Below are 19,943 nucleotides of genomic sequence, written 5' to 3'. Positions count from 1 at the left end.
CCTTATTTGTGCTATCTCACATATCTATATATATATTATAATCTTAATACTACAGTGCTATAATTGTTGCTTTAAATAATCTCATGTCTCTTTAAAAATTAAAAAAAATATACTATACAAAGCCTTTTTTTTTTTTTTTTTTTTTTTTGCAGTATGTGGACCTCTCGTTGTGGTCTCTCTCATTGTGGAGCACAGGCTGCGGACGTGCAGGCTCAGCGGCCATGGCTCACGGGCCTAGCCGCTCCGCAGCATGTGGGATCTTCCCGGACTGGGGCACGAACCTGTGGTCCCCTGCATCGGCAGGTGGACCCTCAACCACTGCGCCACCAGGGAAGCCCTACACAGCCTTTTATATCCACCCACATATTTACCATTTCTGGTACTCTCTATTTCCTCCTGTGGATTAGAGTTTCCATTCTTTATAGCTGGAAGGACTTCTTTTAGTATTTCTTCTAAGGCAGGTCTTCTAACATGTCTCTCAATCTTTGTTTATATGGGAATGTTTTTATTTTCACTTTCATACGTGAAAGATAATTTTACTGGATTTAGAATTCCTGGTTGGCAATTTTGTTCTCTTTTGGTGATTGTCATTCTACTGTCTTCTGGGCTTAACTACTTCTGATAAGTCAACTGCTAATTCTATTGCTGTTGTCCTCCACATGAGTTATTTTTTTTCTTACAGCTTTCAATATTTTTTGTCTTTAGCTTTTAACAGTGTGACTACCCTGTGTCTAGAGGTAGATATTTTGTGTTTATACTATTTGGATTTTCTTAAATTTCTTGGACCTGTGGATTAACATTTGCCATCAAATTTGGGAAGTTTTTGGCAATTCTTAAAATGTTTTTCCTTCCTTTTCCTCCTCTCACTCCTTTTTGTAGGACTCCATTACACAAATTTGGTGACTTGATGTTGTTTCACACATTTCTTAGGCTCTGTTCATTTCTCTTCACCTTTTTTCCTGTTTTTTTTCCAGAATGAATAATTTCTATTAATCTTTCATGTCCACTGTTTCTTCTGTCATCTCAAATCTGTTCAGCTTATCTAATAAATTTTAAATTTCTGTTACTGTACTTTTCAACTCATGAATTTTCATTTGAAAAATTGGAATTACTGAGATTCCTTATTTGTTATCTTTTCCTGTAATTCTCTGAACATATTTTCCTATAATTCTTTGAACATATTTATAAAAAAGGGCTCTGAAGTATGTGCTAAACCCAACAATTGCACCTACTGAGAAAACATTTCTACTGTCTACTTTTTTCCCCTGAGTATGGCCACATTTTACTGTGTTATTTTGCATGGTTCCAATTTTTCTGGAAAAGTGGACATTTTTTGATAATATTCTGTAATAATTATGTATTTAAAAAATATTTTTCTAAGTGTCATTTTAATAAATTAAACTTAAACTGTGTAATTTGTCTCTCCTATGATGTGTGGCTTCTGTTGGGAATTTTTATTCTTATTTTTGTTTTTTAGCCTGTCTTCCTGGGAGTCTCCTCTGTGTTTCAATAGATCACTAGTCAGCCAATGATTTGGGTAGAGGTGGTGCTCAAATGATCCAAATTTATAAGGCTCCTCGCCTCTGAGACCTGATCTGTTGTGGGATAGAGAGCACATTCAAACTTCAGCCACTGTGTAAGTTTGCTTGACTTTTATTTTCCATTGGGTTCTCTCTCTCAGGTTTCCCAGTCAGCCAGGGATGTATGAAGAGTTTATTAATCCTTTTATAGCTTTCTCATTTCTAGCATTTTTTGTTAGATTCTTGGCTGGTTCACTATTCTTACCAACTTGCAGACACAATCTCTGAATATCACAGGTACAGGATTTCCTTGTTTCTGCCATTTCTAGTTGACAAAGCTGTGGATTTTTTCCCATTTGTCCCATATTGAGTCTGCTCCCTTGACAGCAAAGTTGCTGGTTTTTACATACAGTGCCACTCTGGTAAAATTACAGATGTCACCAATCAAGCCTGTGGGTTCTGTGTATGCTGTAACCCTAGGCAGGAAGGCTGTAGACTCACTCCTACAGCTTTAACCTGAAGCTTCAGCAGTTTTCCAAGAATACAAGCACACCTCATTCTTATGTTTTGCAGATATTGCTTTTTTGAAGAAAACAAATTGGAACTTTGTGACAACCCTGTGTTGAGCGAGTCTATTGGTACCATTTTCCCAACAGCATTTGCTCATTTTGTGTTTGTGTGTGTGTTTCTGTGCCACATTTGGTAATTCTTGCAATATTTCAAACTTTTTCATCATTATTATTATACCTGTTATGGTGATCTGTGATCAATGATCTTTGATGTTACCATTTAATTGCTTTGGGGTGCCAGAAACTGCACCCATATAAAATGGGGAACTTACTTGATAAATGTTGTGTCCCACTGCTCCACCAACTAGCTGTTCCCCCATCTTTTCCCCCTTCCTGAGACTCAACAGTATTGAAATCAGGCCAACTAACAACCTTACTAACCCCTAATAAGCCTCTAAGTGTTCAGGTGAAAAGAAGAGCCACACATCTCTTGTTTTAAATCAAAAGCTAGACATGATTAAGCTCAGTGGGGAAGGCATGTTGAAAGGCCAAAAGCTAGGCCTCTTGAGTCAAACAGTTAGCCAACTTGTGAATGCAAAGGAAAAGTTCATGAAAGAAATAAAAAGTGCTACTCCAGTGAATACATGAATGATAAGAAAGTGAAACAGCCTTATTGCTGATATGGAAGAAGTTTTAGTGATCTGGATAGAAGATCGAACCAACCACAACATTCCATTAAGCCAAAGCCTAATCCACAGCAAGGCCCTCACTCTCTTAAATTCTATGAAAGCTGAGAGAAGTGAGGAAGCTGCAGAAGAAAAGGCTGAATCTAGTTCATGAGATTTAAGAAAAGAAGCCATCTCTATAACATGAGTTCAAGGTGAGGCAGCAACTGCTGATGTAGAAGTTGCAGCAAGTTAACCAGAAGATCTAGCTAAGTTAATTAATGAAGGTGCCTACACTAAACAAAAGATTTGCAGTATAGACAAAACAGCATTATATTAAAAGAAGATGCCACGTAGGATTTTCATAGCTATACATTTGGTGACTTTAAGTTGAAGCCAATGCTCATTCGCTATTCTGAAAGCCCTAGGGCCCTTAGAAATATGCTCAATCTACTCTGCCTGTTCTCTATCAGTGGCACAACAAAGTCTGGGTGACAGCACATCTGTTTACAACATGGTTTAGTGAATATTTTAAGCCCACTGCTGAGACCTACTGCTCAAAGAAAAGATTCCCTTCAAAATATGACTGCTCACTGACAAAGCATCTGGTCACCCAAGAGCTCTGATGGAGGTGCACTATGAGAATAATGTTTTCATGCCTCCTAACACAATATCCATTTTGCAGCCCATTGATCAAGGAGTAATTCTGACTTTCAAGTTTCATTAGTAAAGAAAGAGATTTTGTAAGGCTATAGCTGCCATGGATAGTGATTCCTCTGATGGATCTGTGCAAAGTCCACTGAAAACTTTCTGGAAAGGATTCAGCGTCCTAGATGACACTAAGAATATTCATGATTCAAGGAGAAAAGGTCAAAATATCGACATTAACAGGAATTTGGCAGAAGTTGATTCCAATCCTCATGAATGACTTTGAGGGGTTCAAGATTTCAGCGGAGGAAGGAACTGCAGATGTGGTGAAAATAGAAAGAGAATTAGAATTCAATGCAGAGACTGAATATGTGATAAATCTCATGACAAAAACTTTAACAGATGAGGAGTTGCTTCTTATGGAGGAGCGAAGAAAGTAGTTTCTAGAGATGTAATCTACTCATGGTGAAAATGCCGTGATGATTGTTGAAATGACAACAAAGGATTTAGAATATTACATGAACTTAGTTGATAAAGAAGTGGCAGAGTTTGAAAGGTCTGACTCCAATTTTGAAAGAAGTTCTACTGTGGGTCAAATGCTATCAAACAGCATTGCATGCTACATAGAAATTGTTTGTGAAAGGAAAAGTCCATCAATGAGGCAAACCTCATTTTTGTCTTATTTTAAGAAACTGCTACCAGCAAAAAGATTGCAACTTGCTGAAGGCTCAGATGACAGCATTTTTTTTTAGCAATAAACTAGTTTTAAATTAAGGTATGCATATTGTTTTTCTAGGCATAAGGCATTGTGCACTTAATAGACTACTGTACAGTGTAAACACAACTTTTTATGCATCAAGAAACCAAAAAATTCATGTGACTAGCTTTACTGCAATATTTGCTTTATTATAATGGTCTGGAACGGAACCTACAATATCTCCAAGATATGCCCATAAATGCTTCTCAATTTGTTGTTTTATCTCTGGCTAATTTCCAGAGCCCTGATATGGGTTTTGATAGTTTTTCCAGTTTTACACTTTTTTTTTTTTTGGCAGAGAGGAATTGCCTACCTTTTCACACTACCAGAGCCAGTCTTTCCATCACGATTATCTCAATTCATCTTAAATAGCAATAACACCCGCATTATTAGCCCCATACTACAGGTAAGGAAATTAGCAAAGAAAATAGTCAACTGTCCAAAGATTACATAGATGTTAAGTGGAAGAGCCTCCAAAACTAGGCAGTTTGCCTTCAGAGCCTTTCTGTACCTTTAACAAATATGAATGTGAAAATTCGTAAGATACTAGACTAGAAGCAGGCACAGGTGCTATAGAAGCATGGATGCAAAGAATCTATTTTGGTACCTGAGTAGACAGAATATAAGATGAACTACCACAGCATATATCATTTACAAAAAATATTCAAATATTTAAGACAGTTAATTACATTAAAAGCTTTCTTTTTTTTGTAGATTTCTAATATAACTTACTCTCTTGCCGGTACCCCTTCCCACTGGAGGATGTGCCTCAGCAGCTTGACGAATCGTACAAACCATTAGCTCTATAAGAGCACTCTCCTGACGGTCAGACATTGCTAAAGTGAAACAAAACACATTAGTATGAGTAGGTAGTTTTACAATAGCCATGTATCAAAACTGAGCACAATTATAAAAAACTGTAGTCTATTACTTAAAGACTAAAGTTCTATTCTTTGTCCTTTCCTTGTTTTAAGAATAATATGTGCTTGTCGTAAGTCAAACAAGAAAGAGATATACAAAGTAAAAAAGACAATAAACTCTGGTTTCTTCTAATACTTGGTCTCTTGTAATATACTTCTGAATTAGGCAATGCCAAAATTTTCCTTCTATATCACTTCAAAGCTCATATATCTTTCTTTTACTTTTAGCAAAAAAAGAACATGCTATATCTTTTCAAAAAATTAATAGATTTTGAATATCTTTCAAGTCACATGACATGTACAAATAATTATGTTAAATAATTACAAGTTATTACATAATTTGTGTTCCACAATTTATTCAGCCTTCTCCTATTAACATGCAAATTTCCCCCAAATTTTTGTCACGTTTACAAACAATGCAGTAATAAATATCATAAGTACACATGTATTTATGTAACTGATACTTTTATTTCTATAGAATAAATTTCAAGAGAGGGAGCAATGACTCAAAAGTTAAAATCTTGGTACTGACAAATCAAAAAGGTTACTTACTGCAATCCACACCTCCAACTGCAATGATGAGAATGTTTGGTTCCTCATATCCCTGCCAGCACTTGATGTTACAAGTCCCTTTAATGTTTGCCAATCCAATGATTGAAAATGGTATGTTATTTTGCTCCTGCCTAACTACTAAGTAGTGGAGTGTATTTTCTTGTTTATTAGTTTAAAATTTTTTGGAGATTTTTAATGTTTATTCTCTGCTAATTTTTCTATTGTTATTCACCTTTCTTGGATTCTTCTTTTTTTACATTTATTTATTTATTTATTTTTGACTGCGTTGGGTCTTTGTTGCTGTGCGTGGGCTTTCTCCAGTTGCGGCAAGTGGGGGCTACTCTTCGTTGCAGTGCACAGGCTTCTCATTGCAGTGGCTTCTCTTGTTGCGGAGCACGGGCTCTAGGCACACGGGCCTCAATAGTTGTGGCATGCAGGCTCAGTAGCTGTGGCTCATGGGCTCTAGAGCGCACGCTCAGTAGTTGTGGTGCATGGGCTCTAGAGCGCAGGCTCAGTAGTTGTGGTGCATGGGCTTAGTTGCTCCATGGCATGTGGGATCTTAACGGACCAGGGATTGAACTAATGTCTCCTGCACTGGCAGGTGGATTCTTAACCACTGCATCACCAGGGAAGTCCCTAACTTTGTCTTAAATGATGCAAATATTTTCTCCCAGTTTGTTCTTTTGTTTTTAGACTCTTCATGGTATCTTTTGTCAGAAATTATTAACTTCTACAAAGTCATATCTGTATTTTTTTTTATGGCTTTCAGATTTCTCTTTTCTTTCCAGTTTTTTTGAGAGATAACTGACATACAATACAATATAGGTTTAAGTTGTACAGCATAATGATTTAACTTATATATATCGTGACATGATTATCCCAGTAAGCTTAGTTAACATCTATCATCTCATACTGATTAAAAAAAAAGGCTTCTGGGTTTCTTGTATTGCTTTCAAAGATCTCCTTTCTCCTAGAGATTATAGAAATATATTTTCTTCTCTCTCTGTCTCCATCTGTTGCTTGCTTTTACATCTTTAATCTGTCTGAAATTTATTTCTGCCAATAGTATCAAGTATGGGTCTGTTTATTCCCACCAGATGAGCAGTCAATTATGCCTCTACCATTATTAAATAAAACCAGCTTTCCCTGGTTTATTTGAAATGTCACCTTTAAACATGTTTTAGGTGCTTATATATACTTAGATCTATTTCTGGATTTTTTATTTAGTTTCACTAATCTATTTTTCTATTGCAAGGACACACTGTTTTGATTATAACAGCTTTATAATGTTATAATATACCTTAATGTGTAACTTAATTCAACTAATTTGAATATTTAGTTGAACAAATTTCCCTTATCTAGTCCTTTTCCTAAAAAATTTCTATAAAGCTAGTAGCAAACAATTAAATATTTTCTATGTGTAAGGCACGGTTATAAGTGATTTATATGTATTTATTTGTTTTATCCTCAAAACAATTCCAAGAGCTAGGAATTAATATCTTCACACTTTGAAGATTGGGAAAATGAGCCACGGAGAGGTTAAATAACTTTTCAAAGCACTCAGTAGTAGAGCCAAGATATGAACCCAGGTAGTCTGACTCCAAGGTCTATGCTCTTAAGCACTATGCTATACCACCTTTTTAAAATAAGCTTGAAATTCTACATTAACTTTTATTTTTTAATTTTATTAGAGTATAGTTGATTTGCAATGTTGTGTTAGTTTCAGGTGTACAGCAAAGTGAATCTGTTATACATATACATATATGCACTCTTTTTCAGATTCTTTTCCCATATAGGCCATTACAGAGTACTGAGTAGAGTTCCCTGTGCTATACAGTAGGTCCTTGTTAGTTATCTATTTTATATATAGTAGAGTGTATATGTCAATCCCAATCTTCCAATTTATCCCTCCCCCACCCACCCCACTGGTAACCATAAGTTTGTTTTCTATGTCTGTGACTCTTTTTCTGTTTTGTAGATAAGTTCATTTGTACCCTTTTTTTTAGATTCCACATATAAGCAATACCATATGATATTTGTCTTTCTCTGTCTGACTTACTTCACTCAGTCTATGTAATACCCTTTTTTTAAAAAATAAATTTATTTATTTTCTTTTTGGCTGCGTTAGGTCTTCGTTGCTGCACACAGGCTTTCTCTAGTTGCAGCAAGCGGGGGCTACTCTTCGTTGAGGTGTGTGGGCTTCTCGTTGCAGAGCATGGGCTCTGGGCACACAGGCTTCAGTAGCTGTGGCACGCAGGCTCAGTAGTTGTGGCTCACGGGCTCTAGAGAGCAGGCTTAGTAGTTGTGGTGCACGGACTTAGTTGCTCCACGGCATGTGGGATCTTCCTGGACCGGGGCTCGAATCCGTGTCACCTGCATTGGCAGGCGGATTCTTAACCACTGTACCACCAGGGAAGTCCCAGTCTATATAAACTTTAAAATCATTTTGCTTAGTTCCTTCTCTCACCTCCCAGAACTCTCTCAAACCTACTGGAATTTGAACTGGTATTTTTAAGAAAATTATACATTACACTGGGAAGAACTGACATTTTAATAATCTTTTCAGCCAGGAACATGATATAGCTCTTCATTTATGATATCTTATTTGACATTATTTAATGAAACATTATGATTTTATTCACACTGATTCTGTACTTTTCTTGTTGAATTCATTCCTATGTATTTTTAAAGATACATTTTTGAGACTAATTTGAATAGTTTAATTTTATCTTTGTCTCCCTCTCTCCTTCCTCTCTGTTTTCTCTGTATACTTATTTATGTTAAAGACCAATTTAAAAAAAAAGACCAATAGATGTGGGGATTATAGACACAGAACTAGGCATAAATTAAAAGAAAAAAATATTAAGCTTTAGAAATTGAGAAGTTTGTACTGATTATTTCAAAATAAACTGGGACAACAGCAATGAAAAGGCAAACAAAGGCATAACATCTTATCCCTTATTCTGTACCAAAATCATCCTAAGCAGGAATATATATGTACATCTTAATTCAATCATTTTTTGTTTCACATTTTAATTGTGATAGAAAAAGCACATGAACTTTAGCTTGTCTTAGGAAAACCACAAGAAACAGCTTCAGCTTTCCATTTATACTCCCTGATCCAATAAAACAATCAAGTTTCTATTTTATGATTCTAGAATTTCATATTTTTTTCAATTTGGCTGGGGATAGAGGAATGACAAGATTGTCTATGAACTAAATGCATTTTCTATTATTTATGAAAGAAAATCTAGTTCTATGGAAAGTGAGGAGAGAAAAACTTACCTAGTATAGAAACATTCCACTATTATACACTAAAATCCATACATTAGTGTTGAAGAAAAACTCAACCTTATACAGTGTCCAATGCCATCAATTTTATTAGTTTATAATTTGAAACCATCCATTCAGATATGGTAAACTCAAAACATTTGAAATTTAACTGAAATCTCTTTGGGGATAAAACAGCAAAATCGAACAATAAAATTGAAAACAAAGCAAGCTTTAAGCCACACACAAGAGCCAAACAGCCACAATGATAGAAAGGAAAGGATGGCTGTTCGCACTATGAATTACCAAATACCTACACAACTTTCTAAGTCTGCAGAAACCTCTTTACACATCATCCCCATTTTCTCATTATTGATTTCAGTCTTATCACCCTGAACTCTGGATTTTCTCCTTAATATCACTGAAAAGAAACACTAAAAAGTCACCAACAACCTAAATCTTCACTTAAAGCTGATGGTCTTTGCATAGTCCTTTTTCTCCTCTGCAATACGTGATATTATTAACCATAGCTCTCTTGAACACCCTCTTTACTGGGCCTTCTATAGTGTACAATGAACTCTTACTATCCTTTTTATATAGCTTGCTCTCACTCTTTCTTGCTCTTCCTGCTTTTGTCCCCTTCCTATCCACAATCTTTAAAACTCACCATGGGCTTTTTCTTTCTATAATCTATTTTTATCTTTTACATTTTTATCATATCCCATAGAAACCACTCCAAACCATGTTGACAAAAAGCATTTTTTTTAATACGAATTTGATCACATCCCTCCCCTGTTTAAAATCCTTCAGTGGCTCCCTATTACACTTAGAATGAACTAAATAAATCCACTTATGATTATGGACTTAAATGTTCTACATCATCAGGCCTCTGCCTCTATCTCATCTAGTGCCACTGGCCCACTGTGCTCAAGCTACTGCAGCTCCTGGAATATAACAATATCATTCATGCTTCAGATACTCTGCAATTGCTATTTCCTCTATCTAGGCAGCTCTTTTTTTGACACTTCCCATGGCTAGCCCCCATATCCTTTAGATTCTTGGCTCACAGGTGGCCTCCTTAGAGAGATCTTCCTTTTGGGATTCAATCTAAAGATGGACCCCTTCTTACTGTTATTATCCATCACAGATACTTATTAACTTTTGAAATTATTCTGACCACTTAGTTTTGGTCTGCCTTCGTCACTTGAATGTAAGTTCCATATGGGCAGTGAGCTGACCTTGTTTAAGACTGCACCCTCAGTGCTTAGTATAACAGCACATAGAAGGTGGTCAATAAATATTTTAAAATTATGAGTGAATTAATGATTCCCTACTTGAAGAATTCCACTTATATACATTACTTCACCCATCAACTGGATCACAGAATTCTAGCATTAGAAATGATCACAGGGCTTCCCTGGTGGCACAGTGGTTAAGAATCTGCCTGCCAATGCAGGGGACACGGGTTCGAACCCTGGTCCGGGAAGATCCCACACGCCGCACAGCAACTAAGCCCATGTGCCACAACTACTGAGCCTGCATTCTAGAGCCCGCGTGCCACAACTACCGAAGCCCACGTGCCTAGAGCCCGTGCTTCGCAACAAAGAGAAGCCACCGCAATGAGAAGCCTGTGCACTGCAATGATGAGTAGCCCCCGCTCGCCGCAACTAGAGAAAGCCCATGCGCAGAAACGAAAACGCAACACAGCCAAAGATAAATAAATAAAAATAAATATATTTAACAAAAAAGAAATCATTAGCTTTCATTGAAAGCTATCAAATGTTTCAAAAACTGTTTAAAAAAAAAAAAGAAATGATCACATAAGTTTATCTAATCAAAGAGCCTTCTTTATAAATGAAGAAGCTAAGACCCAGAGAAGTTAAATGACTTAGTTACGGCCCTGTTTTTGCCTGATTATTTGTTACCCAGACCTTCACATTACACTAAAAATTTATCCAGCAATTTGATTTTGCTGCAGAATACACATACACCCCCAAAAAACCCTGTCCCTTAAAAACACTGCAAGGCAGTCTTACAGCAGCTGTGATTTATTATTATTTTTCTTTTCCATCATGGTTTATTACAGGATATTGAATATAGTTCCCTGTGCTACACAATGGGACCTTGTTGTTTATCCATTCTAATATATAATAGTTTGCATCTGCTAGCCCCAAACTCCCAATCCAACCCCCTCCCCCGACCAGCAACCACAAGTCTATTCTCTGTGTCTGTGACTCCACTTCTGTTTTGTAGATAAGTTCATGTGTGTCATATTTTAGATTCCACATATAATATCATATGGTATTTGTTTTTCTCTTTCTGACTTACTTCACTTAGTATAATAATCTTTAGGTCCATCCATGTAGCTGCGAATGGAATTAAGTCATTCTTTTTTATGGCTGAGTGGTACACTGTATATATGTACCACATCTTTTTTATCCATTCATCTGTTGATGGACATTTAGGTTGTTTCCATGTCTTGGCTACTGTAAATAGTGCTGCTGTGAACACAGGGGTGCATGTATCTTTTCGAGTGATAGTTTTGTTCTGATATATAGCAGTTGTAATTTAAATTGCTATTGGTAGTCTTTGACAATGTGTCTGTTTTCCCAAATTTTAGTCCTATATTTGCAACTGCTAACTAGACTTTCATCCACTGGAATATCTATCACACTTCACTTATGTAAAGTATAACTAAATTTCTAATTAGTCTTAAGGAAATAAGTAAATCACTAATGGCATTTTGTTATCATAAAATATAGCAAAATAGTAGCTCAGAATATTGATTTGGATACCATTCCATACCAGAACTTATATGTGGCACAGCAAACATATGGACAAATGTATGAAAAAAAGTTGAATCATGATTTCAAAACGGTCCTGGACTTGTTACACATAAATTCTCCAGCCTTGCCTTCCCAGATTCAATCATACCCTAAAACTGTGGTTGACTTAAAATTTTTTCCCCATTTTACAACTCACTTTTCTAGCTAAAATCAAACCAACCAAACCAAGCCAAACCAAGCGAAACCAATCTCTTGATTGAAAGTTAAACCCAATGTCAACTAAACTTAAATCACAAAGAAAACCTAATAATACATAGTTATTTTAAGAAGGTAGATCCAGGGCTTCCCTGGTGGCGCAGTGGTTGAGAGTCCGCCTGCCAATGCAGGGGACACGGGTTCGTGCCCCGGTCCGGGAAGATCCCACATGCCACGGAGTGGCTGGGCCCGTGAGCCATGGCTGCTGAGCCTGCGCGTCCGGAGCCTGTGCTCCGCAATGGGCAAGGCCACAACAGTGAGAGGCTCGCGTACGGCAAAAAAAAAAAAAAAAGGAAGGTAGATCCATCTAGAACACCTTGATGACTGACAGAGTAATTACTATTTTCTGACTGACACATCTTATTTAAATGAGAGTGAAAAGTTAACAATACCAAATCATAGCACCTTGGCTCTTCTTCCCGTAATTTATTATGTCCCCTGCTTCCCTTTTCCTTGGATATAACCTTATAGAGCATACTTGACAAAAAGAAAAATGGCCTGGGATTATAAATAAGAAGCTCTAGCCTACTCTGATAATTTGCTGATTCTATGGCCACAAGCAAGGAAGGAAAATGGATGAAATGTACTATTAAATACTATGCCAAGCGTTTTGCTCAAGTGTTGACTGGGCTGTAGTGATTAGAAAGGAAATTGATTTTACTAGATAAAATATTAAGATTAGTTAGAAATAGATTTATGAGGTCAGGGAACTTAGCAGGAACATGTATGAGCAAAATAAAGACAATGTAGAATGTATGTTCATGTTCCTCTGATCACTTCAAAAGTGAAAGGAATCCAGAGTACAAGTGAGAGTTTGACCTAGTGAGCAGAAGGTCCTGTCAACTTAATAATAGACCTGTCTTCTTACCAAAGATATGGAGGGAAAAAAACACATGCAAATATAGTAGATAATAATCAGAGGTGGGGTCAAATATACTATAATAATTTCTACCTTGAAAGAAGGTCTGGGGAATTTTGGGGAAGGATTTGTGTTACAGATTAAGAATGAGGGGAAAAAAAAAAAAGAATGAGGTTGTGAGGCAAATATCTTGAATTTAAAAGCAGCAATTTCAGCCAGTTTACTGGAGTGTATTTGGGTACGATGCATAGCTATTGTTTCTCTCACTGAATTTGGTCAAAGCCAGAGCAGATAATACCAATTAGCATCACTGCTTGGAAAGAACACTGGGGGATGGTCATTAAACTGTTTAGGTAATCTACTGCAGGTGATGGCTCATTCTGCTCTTATATCCCAGAGGGTTGAACTACATAGAAAAGCAGGGGAAACAGAATAGGGAATCAATAGTATACTATTTTATTTAATCCTCACAACAACTATATAAGGTAAATAAGAAAAAGAATCCCTATATTATAAAGAAAAGGAAGCTAAGGAGCAGAAAAAATGAGGACGTAAGTCACAAAGGACAGAGTTAGAAATCTGAATCTGTTTCTTTTGATTCTAAAGTCCATGTTTAGTTCATTACAAGCCTCACTTACATCAAGGTATCATCTACATTTTAGGACTCTGTATGGATTAAATAGTAGTTCTTTAAACTACTGTTGTGGGCTAGATTGAAAAACAAGCTATACAGAGGAAAAAGCATTGCTAGTTTTAAGGAGCTAATATTCATATAATCTTTTAGAATATAAATGCTTTATTAAGTATCCATTTTGCTGTTCATGTTATTACACAAAGTGTAATGTAAGATGCATACTTCAGAAATTATCAATATAGTAATTATTTCTCCCTATTTCTTGAATAACTAGGTAAGTGACTTTATTTTTGATTTCTTTATTTTTATTTTTAAAAAGATATAACAAAAGAGGGGATGATTATGGTCTAAATCATTGTATGTGAAAGGTTAAGTACACATACATAGCAAAAAGATTCTGCATGTGCCTTTTTTTTTTTTACATTAAGTGTGTCAGTACTTTGTGTCTCAAATCAGCATAAAGAAAACTTTTTTGAATGCTACATAACATTTACAGGATTTTAAAAACTTGTGTGGCATGAATGGTAGTAGTCCTAATACAGAAAGATGTTATACACTATTGAGACATCCTTGCTTGTTACAGGAAACAAACTGTTCTCTTTGCAAAAAAAGACACACAGTACGCTTGCATATACTCATTTGTAAGAACTGATCTATACAGGGTGGTATGATAATTAATGCAAACCCAAAACAATATGTAAATCAACTTATCGAAATACTATACCTTCCTCTCCTTGAACAGGTTCTTCTAATAACAATTCTGTCATACATTCCCAGTCTTTCAATAGTTCTTGAGAGCTCTCCCACAAACTGTCCACCAAGTAGGCAGCATGTTCGTGTAACTAAAAATAACAAATCAAATGTGATTGAAGAACATTTAATGAAGAAACTAGTAGTAATATATTGAGTTGTTAAGCCATTTTCTTCATAATTAAAACTGCTTGGTCACAATGTTTCCAAGAGCCACTCAGAGAACTATGTATATATATATACATACATACATACATACAAACACATTTGCATTCCACTGTTGATAATGGGGATGCAATATATAGACTTAATCATTTAAAAACAGTAGTAAGGTTAAGAATCTCCTAGTTCAATGAAATCATATATTGATGAAGAAACTGAGAGTACAACTAGTTAACTATTTTCCTGAAGTTATAAGCTGGATTTAGGGTACTTTTCATTACTCTTTATTTGTCTTTCTCGACAACGATTTTTTTTTTTTTTTAAGAAAATGAATTACTTTCTCTCAGAATTCCATTTGACACTTTGGTACCAGCCTTACTTACTTTTTATCTCTGTTATTTGGTTAAGGTCAAAATGTATGTTACTCCATCTCTCTGTTTTTCCACTCTCATTTCCACTTAACAAATTCCCCATCTCACCTCACCTCCACTTTTTGCTGCTCATTACTCTTGACAATTTTCTTTGGAACCCATGTTCCCACAGTAAACAACACTCTCAAGTTCCTCAACAAACATTTCAGATGGAACGTTTTACCATCTGTCAGTCATTGAACTGTGAAGAATATTAATTACTTTAGTAAAGTTCTTTAGAAAAGGTAAGTAGAAGTGTTGGCCATGTTCTGGTTTCTGCTACTTACAATTAACTTCTTCTACCACCTCTGAGTCTCATGACAACCAGCTAAACCACTTTCAAACTTTACATTGCAACCCGTTCACTGGCTGTTAAAATAATTTAATGTATTGAGACCAAAGTTTCAAAGAAATGAAACGGAAAGGATATGCATAGAAGATATAATCCACCAAAAATATAATTGTGAACTTTTTTATACCTATTCTAAAAATGAGTGTATAGCACACAGAATGTTAAGTACTATTTCATATTTCAGTTATATGTTCTTGTATTTGTGAGAGAAAATGGTTTTTGTATCATGAGGAGTGGCCTGAAAATGTGTGAAAGTCACCTTGGTAGACCTACTGATTATCTACTGATATCTTAGCACATTTGGCACGTGAGTTGCTTTTCTTCCTCATTCCTAATTCTACCATTATTCTTAACTTCTATGAAAATTTTGATGATCTATTTAAAGCTCTGCCTCATTTGACCTCTTGAATTCTATACTTCACTTCCACTGCATTTCAAATCTCACATTCTGGCTTCTGAAATGCCTCAGGAAAACTACGTACACACGCGTACACACACAACACCCCACAGTTTCCCAATGTTTTTTGTCAAAGCCAGAGTAGATAATATTGATTAGCATCTCTGCTTAAGGAAGAAGATGGACAAGCCAGGTCTATTCAAACTTCCTAAACCACACATCCTAGGAAAATATCCCTAGACCATAAGTAACATCATTCCAACAGTGACAGGCACAAGTAGTGCACAACCTGATGTCAAAAATGAAAATTAACAGCAGAAAACAGAAAAACCAATAGTTTCAAAAAAATAGGCTATTAAGCCTATGCTGAAATGGAGTTATTATTTAGTGGGTACAGAGTTTCAATGTAGGAAAACTTTGAAAAAGTTCTGGAGATCAATGGCAGTGACAGCTGCACATCCATGTGAATGTACTTAATGCCAATGAAGAGTACACTTAATAATAGTTAAAATGGTAAATTCTGTTATTTCACCAAAAATTTAAAAAAAACTATACTGAATAAACTTGCTTTTATGCCTGATATACTTAAATATGTCTGTAGAATAGGTATAAAAAAGTTCACAATAATATTTTTGGTGGATTATACCTTCTATACATATCCTCTCTGTCCCTCTTAATGCTTTTGGTCCTCAATTCTGGTTTATCTTATATGATATTGTCCTTTCAGCTTTTTGTAAGCCTTTGTTAACTACATCCAGCATTTATCCAGTTTGTTTACTTCCTGTGTTAAATTTTTGATTAAGGTGTGTTTGTAAACATTTTAATTTCTTTATTTCAACCCTAAATGACAATCTGCTTTTTTAATAAAGCATGTTAGTCTCTTTATATTTATTGAGATTACAGATGTTGGCATCTGCTTCCCTGTGCTCTCCTGATGACATTTTCTTTTTTTTTTAAGCTGTGCTTCCTGCAGAGTTTTATTTTCTAACTTATATTTTCTCCATCACCAAGATCACCAAAAATAATTTTCAGACATCTGCCTTAAGCTTCACAGCCATATTATTTAGGCTTAGTTCTAATTTTTTTCAGATTTATTTGCTCACCAATATTTCTTATATTCCTTATTTTCCTTTTATTGCATGCAGTTTTCATTTTGCTAGAAAACACCCTCAAGTAATACCCTGCATATAGGGTACATAGGTAGTAAACATTTTAATTGCCTTTCCTTTGATTAGTTCCTCTCCTCCATTCTCTCTGTTTTCTTTACAGAGTTTCTACTAGATAACATAATAAACTTTCTTAATCTGTACTCCCTGTCTCTTAATTTCTCTCTCATATTTTTTTTTTTTGCGGTACGCGGGCCTCTCACTGCTGGGGCCCCTCCCGTCGCAGAGCACAGGCTCCGGACGCGCAGGCTCAGAGGCCATGGCCCACGGGCCCAGCCACTCTGTGGCATGCAGGGCATGCGGGATCCTCCCGGACCGGGGCACGAACCTCTGTCCCCTGCATCGGCAGGTGGACTCCCAACCACTGCACCACCAGGGAAGCCCTCTCTCTCATACTTTTCATTTCTTTCCTCTTTTGCACTACTTCCTGCAAAAATCCCAATCTTTGGTTATGTCTATTCATGTCATTTAATAATCCACCTCTCACCTACATTTTGGAATTCATGTTTTTAATTTCTAAGAAGTCTCTTCCTCTTTCATAATTGCTTCTTCTTATATTTGGGGGCATTAATCAAAAATTTTCATCAGGGGCTTCCCTGGTGGCGCAGTAGTTAAGAATCCGCCTGCCAATGCAGGGGACACGGGTTCAAGCCCTGGTCTAGGAAGATCCCACATGCCACAGAGCAACTAAGCCCACGCACCACAACTACTGAGCCTACGCTCTAGAGCAGCGAGCCACAACTACTTAGTCTGCGTGACACAACTACTCAAGCCTGTGCGCCTAGAGCCTGTGCTCCACAACGAGAAGCCCATGCACCGCAATGAAAAGTAGGCCCTGCTCGCTGCAACTAGAGAAAGCCTGCACGCAGCAACGAACACCCAACTCAGCCAAAAATAGTAAATAAATAAAAAACAGATACCTAAAATACCTAAAATTAAAAAAAAAAAATTCATCAGTATGTTGGCCTTGCGCTTCTTTTTCATGATATTGATTTTTTCCAAGTTTCAGTGTTTCTTGGTTGCTAGTACATATATATTAATGAGTCCAGACTCAAGAATACTGGTAGCTAGAATCCTTTTCTTGAATCTGGTTGCAATGTCCTGGCTTCCTTGGTTGTGTAGGAAAGTGGAAAAAGGGGATCTATAATCAGGTAGGCTTTTCCTCTAATTGTAGGTATGCACTTTGCATTTTGAATGCAGAAGTTCCCTCTCCCTACTGATGGCCATACATATCTGGGGTAGTTATTCACTACTTTGCGTCTCAGACCAGTGTCCACATCCCAAATGCCTGGACCAGCATTTCTGAAGAGAGGAATAAGCTCCTCTAAAGGGCAGACACTTAATTACTACTGACAGCTTACTCCTTTCACCAGCCTTTGTTGCTCTGATCTTTAATGTATTTCAGATTTCTACCAGAAAATCTCGAAAAAATTTTCCCTCTTTTCGTCTCCTGTGGGGGTATGGGTTACTTAACTGGAATTCACAGTCATTTACTTTACAGTTTCCACAAATTCTTCACTGTCCTGGTCAACTGGTGATATCTCATTCATTTTGACTTTTTTATCATGAGGTTTTCAGTTGTATGAGTTGCATGCACAATTCAAGGCTTTAAATTGTATAATTTCACTAGCATTGGCATTTTTAAGAATGACTTTTCTATGCCTTAAATCAAGGCATATTAAAATTTAACTCAAGAATGTTTTCATTGTTCTAGAAATTTTTTTTGTTTATATTCTCAATATAGATGCTAACTTCTTTGAGCATTACCTCTTCCTGACTGTAAGGCGGTGGCTTAATAGAATGCTTTCTGTTAACACTAATAACCACTTGCTTCAAACTCAATGTGTATACCAGCAGGACATGATAATGTGTTGGCCCATTTTCTGATTAAGAGTTTCAAATTCACCAGTATGAGCGACAACAATCAGTATAACATGCTCTGTCAGGAACTGGCTTGATATAATATTTATGAGACAGTCTTCCTGTCTTGGGGCATGTGTGATGGCCACGTAACTTGCTACTCTCAAATCTCTACAAGAAAAGATCGATGTCTGAGAAAAAATTTTTTTAACGTGGCCAATAGGGTAAAAGGTTACAATCGCCTTTCAGACATTTCATACCAAGGACCTTCTATTGGTAGCAAAAGGTGAAGCTATAAGAAGGAAGGCCTTGAAGCATTCTTGATGGCTATAAAAAAAAAACCTGGGATTCAAAAGGATCTGGAGGGCTTCCTTGGTGGCACAGGGCTAAGAATCCACCTGCCAAGCTCTTTGGTGGGGCTAATGGTGGACCTTGGGAGGGCTCACGCCAAAGAGTACTTCTCAGAATTTCTTCTGCCAGTTCTTTGTCCACATGGTGAGCCACAGCTGCCCCCTGCCTCTGCAGGAGATGTTCCAACACTAGCCACCCAGTTTCCAGATATATGCAGATCAATGGACTGACTCAGCCTGACCTCCTGGCACATCCCCCTGGGGGTCTGTGCCATTGGTCAGCACTTTGCTCTGAAGGAGGTGGGCTCACCATCAGTCTAGGTGTGTGTAGTGGAAATCAGGACAACCATCCTGCCACAGGTACATGTACCTGCCACAGGTACACGCCAGGTACATGTGGCTGACAGGGCCTTGGTGCTCCGGCCGGGTGTCAGGCCTGAGTCTCTGAGGTGGGAGAGCCAAGTTCAGGACACTGGACCACCAGAGACCTCCCGGCCCCTTGTAATATCAATCGGCAAGAGCTCTCCAAGAGATTTCCGTCTCAACATGAAGACCCAACTCCACTCAAGGACCAGCAAGCTCCAGTGCTGGACACCCCATGCCAAACAACTAGCAAGAAAGGAACACAACACCATCCATTAGCAGAGCAGCTGCCTAAAGTCATAATAAGTTCAGATACCCAAAAACACACCAAGGGACGTGGTCTTGCCCACCAGAAAGACAAGATCCAGCCTCATCCACTAGAACACAGGCACTACTCCCCTCCACCAGGAAACCTACACAACCCACTGAACCAACCTTACCCACTGGGGGCAGACACCAAAAACAACAGGAATTATCAACATGCAGCCTGTGAAAAGGAGACCCCAAACACAGTAAGTAAAATGAGAAGAAAGAAATACACAGCAGATGAAGGAGCAAAGTAAAAACCAACCAGTCCAAAAAACTGAAGAGGAAACAGGCAGCCTACCTGAAAAAGAATTCAGAGTAATGATAGTAAAGATTATCCAAAATCTTGGAAATAGAATGGAGAAAATACAAGAAACGTTTAACAAGGACCTAGAAGAACTAAAGAGCAAACAAACAATGATGAATAACAAAATAAATGAAATTAAAAATTC

General features: G+C 37.0%; 1 protein-coding gene across 2 annotated transcripts in view; it reads right to left on the bottom strand.

Moving 5' to 3' along the window:
* The window catches only part of STAG1 (STAG1 cohesin complex component), a gene marked incomplete at its 3' end in the record, with an annotated part of 425,107 nt that overhangs the window by 62,925 nt on the left and 342,239 nt on the right, over positions 1-19,943 (bottom strand). For both annotated transcript variants that reach the window (XM_082840023.1, XM_082840022.1), the window contains exons 15-16: positions 14,100-14,217; positions 4,832-4,935 (exon numbers count right to left, since the gene is read on the bottom strand). In XM_082840023.1, the coding sequence (XP_082696149.1) occupies positions 4,832-4,935; positions 14,100-14,217 (222 nt within the window). The remainder of the gene's footprint in view (positions 1-4,831; positions 4,936-14,099; positions 14,218-19,943) is intronic.

This window comes from Leucopleurus acutus (genome assembly GCF_964270905.1).
Source record: "Leucopleurus acutus genome assembly, chromosome: 5".
Taxonomy (NCBI): Eukaryota; Metazoa; Chordata; class Mammalia; order Artiodactyla; family Delphinidae; genus Leucopleurus; species Leucopleurus acutus.
The sequence above is the reverse complement of the archived record's forward strand: the minus strand, read 5'-3'. Positions and strand labels throughout refer to the sequence as shown.